A 12,122-nucleotide genomic window follows, 5' to 3' on the forward strand; every position below is an offset into this window, starting at 1 on the left:
TCATCGAGCTGTAAACAGACCCTTGCATTTTTGGAGATTAACAGAGGGAAGATGGGCAATTTGGGACAGCATTTCAGCCTAAGATTTTGAAATACTTAACAGCTCCTGTAACCTGAATGCTGGGGAAGCTGCCCAGCCCTTGCTACAGGTTATAGAAAACTCAAAGAGATTTCTCAAAGAGATTTGGGTTAGGAGGAAATGCTTTACTCAGACGAGGAAAGGCTGCCCAGGGGGCTGTGGGTGCTCCATCCCTGGAGGTGCCCAAGGCCACGGAGGGGTGTGAGCAGCCCAGGGCAGGGACTGGGAGGACTTTAATATCCCTTCCAACCCAACCACCCTATGGCTTTACAATCTTTAAGATCCCATCCAACCCCAGCCACGCTGCGATTCAACAGCTCTACGAAGATGCAGGTGTGTAAGCATCTCTTGCCTGGTAAAGGTGGATCAAGATGGAGCAAAACCATCCATTCCCACCTCCCTTGCTCCCAGCATGAGCCTACAGCATCAAATCCAGCTTCTGCCACTCGTGTGCCATCTGCTGCTCGTGCAGGAGGAGAGCAGAAAACCTAGGACTCCCATAGCCAGAAGAATTCAATGGACCCACATCTCCAGTTATCAGGAGAAACTGGAGGAATGAGGGCACACACAGGGAAGTCAGTCTGCTGTGAAGCCAAAGCACTTGAAAAAGGATATTTCTGCATGCAGACGCTGTGTTTATACATTACTCACGTGAATTTATATCGAAATAAAATATATTCATTCCCCTTTTCTTTTTAAACCTGCTGCCCAGTTGTGTCCTTGGGGCCCTTCCTACCTTCATGGCAAAGATCTCCGACTGCTCTTGCTCTCCTTTTCCTCCCTCTACACAACCAAGGGAAACCTTCACATTTCCAAATGCATTCTTTTTCCTCCAAAAAGAGGAGATTACAATTACAAAATCTCCAAAACGGTGTTCAAAACAACACAACCGTGCTGTGAAGCAGAGCCCCACCCTACAGCCTCAGCTCAGCGATGGGAGCCCTGTGCCATCTGCTGGCACAAACCCTACTGCAAGGTCTGCAGGGAGAAGGGATTACCCACCGTGGGGACAAGCAGAAAAAAAGACTTTTTTTATTTCTTTTAAAGTATATAAGCCACTTTCCAGCTGAAAAGTCGCTTCTTTTGGTCTAAAGCCACTGTGTCTCTCTGCAAGTCTTGCCTCGTTTATGCCCTCGTGCTCCTGTGGTTACCTCAACCTGCCACAAACCGTGGCTCAGAGCAATGACCCAACATAACTCTCTGTGTCTCCTCCAGCTGCTGAGCAGGTGGGGAACACAGACATTTCCCAGCTCTTGGCCAGAGCTGTGCAATGAGCAGCACAACAGTATGAGCCAAACAGGGCGGGTAGGTGCAGGTGGGTTTGGGGTTATTTTTTTTTCCAGTTTCCACCTGAGCTGCTCAGCTTCAGCTCCTTGAAATGCCCCAACCCTCAGGCATTGCACTCGACATTTCCACGCTCTGTGTTTCCAGGCTGTGATGCTTTGTGGGGTTCAGAGTCCCCCTTGCAGCCTTCTTCCTCTTGGACCTAAACCTGGACTTCAGTTCCTCCTTTCCCTGTGAGATAAAGCACCCAGAGCCTGCTGTCTGCCTACTTGCTTTTTCTACACAGCTCCTTTGGTCATATAAAGATTATTTCTTCCTGCAGACCATGCCATACCTCTCATAGAGGATTGCAATTACAAAAGCTAGCAAAAAGGAAGATAGGCCAGGACTCAGAAGCAGGAGATTGCCAATAGCAGCAACAGACTGCTGCGTGCAAAGGAAGAGAGGCAGAAAAGCAGATCCTCAGGGAGCAGGGTACAGGCACTGTGTGTGCCCTGCTACAAACCCCTCCCAGCCCTGCATGGGCAGCAGGGGAACTCGAAGGCTTTAAAAGAGTGTTTTTCCAAACTCGGGAAACGTCTGGTGCCAATAAACCAGGATTTCCTTTCAATCAGCTCCGAGCATTTGATCGCCATTATTCCATTGAACACCACACCACTGTTGGGGCCAAGGAGTGTTTTCAAGCAATCTCCAAAGCTCCTGGCGTTTTTCATCTCTGCATCTCACTGCAGCTCTTTTTGCTTTTCCTTCCCACTGTTTTTATCTCCTGCAGCCCTGAGCCTTGCCTGTGCTTCCTGTTTGGCTGTGGTTGGCTAGCAGCTCTCTCGTTTGCTGTTATTTCTGACTTCCATCCAAGCTTTGTATGATATTAATAGCCACTTCACAGAACCATAACCATCCCCAAACCAGTCCTAATATTAGCAAAAGAAAGAGCCAAGAAGCTTTGCCCAGCCCCGAGGAATTCCAGCTCCTGCTTTGTCCTCCGTGGTGCCACTGCTGCCCACAGCTCAGCTCAGCCCCAGTCAAACTATAAATAAGTAAATGAATCCACCACCCAACCCCAGAGCCACACAGTGGGGCTGTGGGAGCACTGGTGTTGAGCTGACCACACAAGAGGAGGGGATGAGCAGCAGCTCAGGCTTCTCCAGGCTGCAGAACTGATGTGTTCCTGGTCACAAGAGATGGAGAAGCATCTTGGATGAATCAAATGACCCTAGGAAAGGGCTCAGGAAGAACGTGCTCGAATGATGATTCAAGAATTAGAATTTACTGAGGGTTTAAGGGATGCCTTGGCAGCCTCGTCAAGATGATCACCTCCCACTAGTCCAGTGACAGCAGTGATAATATCCAAACTGCTCAATTTCTATTAAGGGCTTCAAGGAATGGGAAAAATAATCAGCCCCTTTCCTCTGCTGAATTCTCCTCTCTTCCTTTGCATTGCTACAGCGACTCATCAGCATCCTGAGGTCTTTCTGAGGGAGAAAATAAGACACTGATGACGGCTTTTTGTCTCCTATGCACCAAGAGGAACGTGATGTCAAGGTTCACAGTTTCTTCCCCCTCGTTTTAGGGTCTGCTTGGGGCTCTACTTATGTATTTTAATGCCTTCTATACTTGTTCCATCGGTTTTGACCATCAAGACCAATTTTTATCACTTGCCCAAGCTGTGTTATTAATTAATGAGCAGCAACAAATCATCAGCGAGCTGCAAGTAGCCCTGGGCCAACCTCTGCTCACAGACCACAGTACCTGCTCCTCGAAGGGAACGCATCAGATTTATCACAGGCACAGACACCATACCCCACAGTTATATAAAACCACACAAATTCAGCTGCTGAGACCCTTTAGGTAACAGCCACCAAGTTGCTAAGCAGTTGTGGTTAGAGACAAGCAAGCTAAGCAAACTGGAGCAAAGTTTTGGGCAGGTCTGGACAGCCCCAGCCAAAAACCAGCCTGACAAGTCCAGCACCAAGGGTTCCCTGAGTCTGTGGCCTTTTCATGATGACAGCAATGTCACGCACGCTGGGATACAGGACTGCAGAATGCCTCCCCCTCCTGGCACCTGAGCCCTGTTGCTTTCTGAAATACTTACAGTCATCTCTCAGGAGGAATCCAGGGTGAGTCCTGATCCTGCTGCTCTGAGGGTTTTCTCATCCACCTATTCAGAACCTAGGCATACTTAGTGAAGGGGAGGCAGTGGCATCAAGGCAAGCAGAGCAGGATGCTTCATTCGGGTTTGAGTTGCACCTCAGCATTGCCAGAGCAGTGCAGCACAAGAGCATTCTGCAAGTGCCCAGGCCCTGGCTAAAATCCCACAGTGCAGATGGAAAGCATACACCAGAGTACAGGAACACAGGGCTCAAAGCACACCGTGACTTACTTAACTGCTGAACAGGTTAAAATCATTTTCCAGAGCTCAGGAAAATCACATTTCATGAACTTCTGTACATTTCCCCCTAAGTTTTGCCTGTGCAGCACCGTGCAAGTTCATACCTCCCTGTTTTGGGAAGCAGAGACTCCCAAAAAAAATGAGAGGTGCTTTTTTAAAATCATCTTCTAATGTTACCCAGAGAAAATAGACCTCGACAAATGCAACACTGCCACCCTGAGGATGACAGCCCACAGCACACAGTGGGAGCTGCAGACTGCTGTGCTACTGGAAGAACTGAAAGCCCACAAAGGCTGAGGGGGGGGGCAACAGTTGTGCAAAGAGCAGCCTATGTGGTTGTAAAAATAAAATTATAACTACTGTATCAGTGCTTCCCGTTCCACAGGCAGAGAACAAGATGCTACTGAGAACTGTCAGGGAGTTTAACAGTCTTTAAGTAACACTTCAAACAGAACTTGTGTTTATTTTCTTCACCAGCACTAAAAGCAGTACATTGCACAGCGGTGGATTTTACTACCTGACAAAAATCCCATTGGAGGTCTTTAATTAGGCTGAAAGAGAAAAGGAACATTTTGTTTCAACAAGCTGCCAAAAGGACAAGGAGAGGAGCTGCTGCACGTGTGCATATTGGTGTGCAAATCCTAGGATGATGTTTACACCCAGGTCCATTTCATTTCAGCACGGGAGAGGCGAAGAATCTGCCTTGACGTCTAAGCTGGGTTGCTGACTTGCTTTTGCTTGCAGATCTAGCTCAAGAGAAGTTGAAAAGGTGAGGTTTGGGTTTGGGATATAGACATTAACTGTCTCCCTTTCCCCACAGATCATCCACCCAAGTCCTACCCACCTCCCAAAGAAAATACAACCAGAAAACCTCATTCCTCTCCCTGCCATAAGACGATGCTCATTAACCATTATGCAGCTTGCACTGTTACTACAGTACTGATTAAGGCAGAGGATAGATGGAGCAGTAAATCCAAGCTGCTCCCAGGATTGTGTCCAAAAGCTTATTTTTAGTTCCCCTTGAACATCCAAACTTCCTGCAGCCATCCCATACAGCACCCAGAGGAACTTACTTGGGAGTCATGCTGAAGGTGGAGAGGACCTTCTGGCACAGGGAGCTGGAAGACATTCTCCTGTACATCTGCTTCTCTGGTGTAGTGAGGGGTTCAAATATGCACTCTATCAAAAGAGAGGCAGTGAAGTGAGCAGCATGAGGACAGCTGAGTTTTCATTGCTATGCAAGCGACGTCAGACATTCACCAGCGTCTGTCAGAGATACCAGATTTGTCTAGTATTTTCTGGCATGCATCCTTCCCCTCTTCCTCCCTGCAGCATGCAGGAATGGCAAGTTCCAACACTCACACAAGCAGCTTTGATTGAGGATCGTTTTCATACAGCAGCTGCACTGCCAGTAGAGCAGCATCCAGCTATTACCTTTAACATCTGGTGTCTGTGGAGTGGAGAAGGCATTGGTGTTCACAATGACATGAGCTGGGTCAACGTTTTCTTGCTCCACCATCATCAGCTGGCTCCAGTACTCCATAGGCATCAGCAGAAGCCTCTCTACTACCTACAGAAACACCACGAGCAGCCAATGTCAGGAACTGCACACAGCCTTGACGTGCAGACACCGAGCAGGCATTGCCTCAGCTCCCTCGAGGCAGGGTTGTTTATCCATTCAGCCACAGCAGCCCTTCCTGCTCACCCACCTTGGGTTGCCTCTTTGTGTCCTGCAGGAGTGTCATCGGGTCAGGATCGGGCACTGCATGGGCAACTATTGTGGGGCCAAAGACTTTGGCCAAGTTGGTAATGTCCATTTTGGTGTCCGGGCTCTGAGCCACTCTGTTTTTAAAAATCAAAGAAAATAAGTTCCCCCCTCCCCCCTTTTCTCTCTCTCACACACCTGCATTTCTAGAAGCAATGTTTTCCAGCGTGAAGACCTCTCACTCAGAGGCAGCAGCAGGAGACAATCAGTCACCACACCAGTGGCAATATCCTCCTGTCAGAAGCATCACTCCACCTGAACATACCTCTGCAGGTGAATCATGAGAAAAGCCAGCGTGTCCTTGTTGGCCCGAGGAAGCTCCCCAACTGCTTGGTACATAGCTGCCACACTGTTGTCCTCATCTGAGATTTCTGAGGGGGAAAAAAAATTAAAGAAAAAAAAAGTTTAGATCTCAGAAAGCAATTCTAGAGGCACAGCAGCTGCATTCCCCTCAGAGTAAGGGCAAACCAGGAACCCTTATCAATCCCATAATTCCATGTCCTGGTCAAGCTCTAGAATGGCTTAGGTTGCCACCCACTAGATCAGGCTGCCCACAGCCCCACCCAACCTGGCACTGAGCACCTCCAGGGATGGGGCACTCACACTCCTCCAGGCCACAGTGCCAGGAATTCCCTCCACACGTCTCACCTAAATTTCCCCTCTTCATTTAAAGCCATCCCCCCCTTGTCCTATCACAACCAGACCACAAAAAGTTGCTCTCCTCCTCGTTTATAAGCTCCCCTTATGTTCTGGAAAGAACAGGAATTTCTAACTGGAATTTCTCTCCTCTTCTGCTGTGCTATTTTGGAAGAAGAGATCTTCCCAGCAGCCCCGAGGATCCGCAGCAGAGCTGCAGTAGGATCAGTGAGGTCTGCCAGCTCACGTGTCAGATAAACCTGTCATCAAACCTGGTGAAAGTGTGGATGTCACTTTCTGCCTTCTTACCTGCAGCTTCCATAAAAGTCTTGTTTAACCGGAAAGTGAGCAGGGGTTCTTTCAGGCTGCGTAGAAAGTCTTTGAGGAGACCACAGACAGCGTGGATATCATCCACATTACTGAGTGAAGGAGTGTTTTTTGATCTGAGAAACTTCTCTTTCAGCTCTCTCACGGTCTTGTCACAGCCAGATATGCGGTAAAGTCCCTTCTGTTGGCAGAAAGCATTTGCTTAGAGGCAGAATATCAACCGTAGGCAAAGTCTACCTTCTTCTGCTCCCACTTCTCTCCACACCTGAGCACCCAGCACAGACATTTGCTCACTCAGATTCTCACTGAGCAGTGCTATATACTTCTTAATAGCTGTATACCCCTTAATATAGCAGTGCTATAACCTTTTAACAAGAGGTGAATGTTCAGGTTAACTATTTGCTTCCCTGACACCCCAACCCATTTCATCAGCACTGTCCCACCACTCATTTTTACCTCGTGTAGGCCTCTCTGCTCGATCTCGTTAACACAGTACACTATGATGGAAGGGATCATTGGAGGAGCAGAAGGGACAAAGTCCATTAACGTACCCTAAAAGGCAGAAGAGCAGCAACAGAAAAACAAAAGGCACTCAGTCTTCGTGGCATGGAAAGCATTTTCTCAAGAATTGACAGCAAGATTTAGGCTTAAGAGCAAGCCTTGTTTCTCCTTCACGAGCCCTGAGCAGCAATACAGCCATCAGCATACTGCTGCCACATATACAACATAACACCACTGCAACAAGACAACCCCACCAACCACTGTCCTGGTTACTGAGCACACCTCCAGCAAGTTGCCTGTTTTTTATTACTCAGCTCTGAACAGTGGGAGCTCTTCAACAGCAGGCAGGCTTGTTGGAGCCTGAGCAGTGTTTTAACTAACCCAGCATCATCCTCTTTGGGTCAGCAGCCACACGTTCCCCCAGACTCACCTCACCAATTCTGACAGGAGGGCCTGACAAGGAGGGGATGCAGGGAAGAGGACAGCGATCCCGACACTCTGGGTGACTGACCACATGGCAGTCTCTGCACTTCAGAGAGATTTTTCCAAATTTCACTCTTTTTCCACAGGGCACACATGATTCTGGCTTGATAACCTAATGATTCAGAGCATGTAGGCAGGAGGAAATGAGTGCCTTGCAGTAACGTGGCTTGAACTGGATAACCACACAGATAACAGGCACGGTGAATACTGACTTGGGATGCAATGGCTGGTGGTTTCTTATCAGTAGTTTATTACCACATGCATTTAATGAAAGTAAAGACTTTAAAGTTCCTCCCTGCCTGCAAACCTACCGTCTTTGAGACAAAGTCATGCAACTTCACTCCCCCATTGCTCTGTGGGGTGCCAGAACCATCACTCTCTGGTTTGGATTCCACCTGCTTAGAGCCTAAGCTTGTCTCACTGCTCCAAGGCTGCAAAGGACCTAGAAAACAGAAGAGGAGTGCTGACCAGATGGGAATCGTTCCCTTGTGTGTCACTTGCTCCAGAGAAAATGCACTACACATCAGAGGAAGAAGCTTAAGTTGTGGAGAGGAGGAAAGTACAACATGACAGGATGTCTTCCAGTCTGCTAAGTGGTTGCTTCAGGGCTAGGACAACAGAGACTGACACCTACCACTCTTCCTCTGGCTTCTCAGGCTGTATGGCACAGTCTGGATGGTAGAGATGGCTTCAATAGGACCACCATCACCAGGAACCGTGACAGTCGTCTTTGCCACTATGGATTCATTTCCCTGTAGCAAGAAGCACACTGTTAGCAACAGCAATGCTGACAGGACAGGCATTTAAGACTGTTGGCCCTGGAAACAGGTGTGCATTGTGACCAACTGCTTTAAAGACACATGGAGCCAACTGGGAACACCATACCTGGTCTGCTGTGGAGCCAATGGATCGGATTTTCTTCTCAGGAGCTGGTGGGCCCTCAGCATACTGCCTGGAAGAGCGCTGAAAAGATGCAGTATTTTAGCCTACAAGGCAGGCAATACTATTCACTGAGTGACACAGGAGTTCAGTGCAAACTAGAGAATCAGAACAACCGACTGCACACACCACAGCAGCATCAAGTTCCCCGTGGTACCAGTCGTCCATCAGAAAGTGGAAGAGTATCAGGGGGCCTCAACATACAGCTCTTCCAAATAGTTCTAGCAAGCTCCATCAATATAGTCCACCAATCCCAATCTGGTGGAGAAATTCACTCCTCTACAGAGCAGAAAGATCCCACTCCCTACAAGATACCTGAAACTCCACTCATCGTGCTCTGTGCACACAGCAAGTCTGAATTACAGTAGAATCACACCCATCAGGGTTTTGTGACTTGCAGCTACGTGTCACAGGTGGCTGTGAGATGACAGATGGTGCCAAGTTGAGGCTAACAATGGTTTCTATCTGAAGGGAAAGAATTGAACATACCCGCTTCTCTCTCCTCTTCAGTCTGACAGCTTTCACCGTAGAGGAATCCCAGTCCTGTGGAAAACATTCAGCACTGGTCCACTCAGTGTAAACACACCACCTCTGGTCTGCACTTCCATTAAGTTTTACCCATTAGCACAGCAGAAAAATGCAGATCAGCTCTACCAGTTGAATACCACAGTAATCTAAACACAAGAGGTCTCTAGAGATTACCCCACAGGTTTAAGATTTCATAGTTTAGCATTTGGAATTACATTACCAGTGAATCATCAGTCTTGTCAAAGCTGATGTCTGACAGAATTGAGCCAGATTCATCTATTGTAGACAGCCTAAAAACCAAGAATTAGAAGCATGCATCAGTTTGGCTTTCAGGCAGCTGTGGCCTCAAAACAACCTTACACAAAAGAGCTCTATTTCAAACTGGAATAGAAAGTAAAACTGCTGATATGGATGCAGCACGTATCACAGACACACACAGCTAGATCAATACTTGTCATTTATGCTGCTCAGGCAAAACACCATCCTTCCTACCTCTTGTTGCCTGAACCTCCTACAGAAACCTGTGGTCTGTTAAGGAAGGCAAGGGCAGACTTCTGTTCTTCACTTAGCTGAATACTGCCGGATGCATCACACATGAGCAGCTCTCGAATCAGTTGTATTTGCCTCTCCTGAAAAGGCAGATCATAGCAGAAGCTGTTTAATTACTGAATGAACCAAGCTCTGGTATTTGAGATACCACACAGATAAGCTCTCAGAACTTGCTAAGAGCAAGCCTGACATACAGGCTGCTGATAGCTGCAAAGCTCAGGCTCTGCCAGGCAATAGCAGCTCAGTGCCCATCAGCAGCCATCCACCTCCTTCCAGATCAAAGCAGGAGGCTGCCACAAGAACCCAAACCAACTTCTCCCTGATTTCCCAGTCCTTATTTCCCACGGATAAACGCAGTCTAACCACCTTCTCTCCACATTAACTGGAGCTAACTGGTAATGAGGCAAACACTCACCAGCTTCTCACAGTCTGCTTCAGCTTTTTGCCTGCGTTTGATCTCTACATCCACTTGATTGCGAGCGTGTTTCAGCTTCACATCCAAAGCACTACGCTCAGCTTCATTCTTCATCAGAAGATCTTTGTACCTGCCAAGCTCCTGCTCAGTTTTCTGCCACTTTCTTCGATAGTCTTCGAAGTTCTTTGCCAACTGAATAAACTCTGGAGGAAAGGCACGTCTTTAATCACTCAGATTAAGAGAGGAGATGCAGCAGCCCTCCTTTCATTGAGGGCAGGTTTCTATTAATTACATAAAATCTCTATTAACTGAAGCGTGCAGAAGCTGACCTTGCAGCTACGCTCCAGATGTCCTTAAGACCTCACAACCTTCTCACATCAAATCCTAATATCAGCATCAAGAGGATCTCACATGAGACCCTGCCAAAGTCAGCCCACATTCCCCCTGTGACTTCCTATTCCTCAACAATGGGAAAAGAAAGAAATAACCCTCAAATCTGATCTGTTTGATCACCCAAGACCTCATCAGCAGATCCTCCAGCAACAGCTAATCACGTTTGCTGCAGGAATAGAAACACAGAGATGCTGCTCACTGATAAAACTTACGGTATTCATTCCCTTCACTTAAAACTTCAGCCTGGTGAACGAGCTGATCACACAAATTCCACAGATTCCGCATCGTGGTACCCATCTTCCTGCTAAGAAAACTGAATTAAGTGAACAGCTCAGCCCTTTCTTCACACCTCCAAATGAGAAGAGCGTTACCAGCTCCAGGGAGGGAGAACTCGTTTCAGAGTTTTCTTTTCTGTAGGCAAGATGTAGAAGCTGCACACACACAAAAAAAGAAGAGGTGTTCAAGGAAGAAACAGGCATCTAAATTCTTGGGGAGCAACGACCCTCATCCCTGCAGGGCTCAGTATCAGAGCAGCACAGCTCCTCCAGCAGCCACAGGTGCACTGCAGAGGTTTGGAGGCACAGGGAAGCATCACAAATTCTCCTTCTGTAAGGCCATAGGACCAGCTGGGTACTATGTAGGCCACCAGGAATCCGTGAGCATTCAGAGCACCACGAGATAAAAACAGAAGCAGCGATCCGGGGAATTTCAATAAAGTTTTAAATTTAGCTGCATTTTGAGTTACAGCTCCTGCTGCAAACGGCCTTGGAAACGCGGGCAAGTCAGCACATCTTCCTCAAACAGCAAAAACAGCACAAACGGGAACAGCAGAGAGGAAAGCACCGAGCTCAGCACGGCAGACCCCAACCCTCCCATCGAGAAGGGGCGCTCGGGGCAGCCCAGGCAAACGAATGGGCACCGCGAGCAGATGCAGAGGTGGCTGGAAGAGGTACCAGGAGGGGCACAGCGCGTCGTACAGTGCCCCACGCTCTGTTTTACAGCCCCACGCAGCTCGGGATCCCCCGCACTACGTGGGCTACGAGGGAAGGAGAAGCTCCGTATCGAGGGGCACTTCCACAGGCCTGCCCCGCCCGGCTTCTCCTCGGCCTGGGTTCGGGGCCCTGCCGACCCCCCCTCCGCCCGGACCCGGCACCCCACGGACCCCTCACTCCGTGGACCCCCACCCGGGTTCCCCCCACTCGCTCACTCACGCCGTCCAAGCTCCCACTCCAACAGCCGACCTCAACCGCCCTGCGATTCGGTTTGAATCCCTGCCGCCAGCCAATCCCAGGGCGCTCTCCACCTTCCGGCTATCTGATTGGCTCCGCTCGCTGTGCGCCTGAAGCCGAACTGGCGCCATGTTTGCTAAGGGCGAGGCTTTTCTGTTCTACCGCTTGCCGGAACTGCCGTGTGGTGAAGCCGGTTGGGCCATCATGACTATTGGCAGCTGCTTCCAGCCTGCGCTGCTTAGCAACAGAGCAGGCGGGGGATGGCGGAGGTGCCCGGACCCCCAAACCGAGAGCTGCTCCATCTGCAGCGACCCCAAGCACAGCTATTGGCAGCAGAGGGGTATTTTGGGGGGAGAAAAGCCGTTCTGAGGCCAAGCCCCGGTTGTGACTTTGTACTATACCAATGGCACAAAGCATGGTGGGGTCCCGAGCCCTCCATGGGCTGGTTTGGTAGTGACATCAGACACTCAGTGTGCCCCAGAGCTATTTCAGAGGACTGAAGCTTAGCAGGAGGACGTTTGTTCAGTGTTTCCCCTTGAGAGGAACGATGCCGTGGCCTTTTGTCTTCCATCTGAGCCAACCGTCCCATGGGCCGAAAGGCAAAGC

The 12,122-nt window shown here is 49.0% G+C and overlaps 1 protein-coding gene across 1 annotated transcript; it reads right to left on the bottom strand.

Moving 5' to 3' along the window:
* Positions 1 to 4,396: 4,396 nt before the first annotated feature.
* Positions 4,397 to 11,513, bottom strand: RACGAP1 (Rac GTPase activating protein 1). Its single transcript, XM_065751458.1, has 17 exons — positions 11,499 to 11,513; positions 10,500 to 10,588; positions 9,895 to 10,097; positions 9,423 to 9,559; positions 9,151 to 9,220; positions 8,892 to 8,945; positions 8,349 to 8,426; positions 8,098 to 8,215; positions 7,775 to 7,905; positions 7,411 to 7,575; positions 6,936 to 7,031; positions 6,462 to 6,660; positions 5,782 to 5,887; positions 5,461 to 5,593; positions 5,186 to 5,321; positions 4,825 to 4,930; positions 4,397 to 4,497 (listed from the first exon to the last, which is right to left on the bottom strand). The coding sequence occupies exons 2-17, from the start codon at positions 10,582 to 10,584 to the stop codon at positions 4,422 to 4,424; spliced, it is 1,893 nt and encodes a 630-aa protein (XP_065607530.1). The 5' UTR covers positions 10,585 to 10,588; positions 11,499 to 11,513; the 3' UTR covers positions 4,397 to 4,421.
* Positions 11,514 to 12,122: the final 609 nt, after the last annotated feature.

This window comes from Cyrtonyx montezumae, unplaced genomic scaffold (genome assembly GCF_038088225.1).
Source record: "Cyrtonyx montezumae isolate F1298 unplaced genomic scaffold, pur_monq_1.0 scaffold_70, whole genome shotgun sequence".
Taxonomy (NCBI): Eukaryota; Metazoa; Chordata; class Aves; order Galliformes; family Odontophoridae; genus Cyrtonyx; species Cyrtonyx montezumae.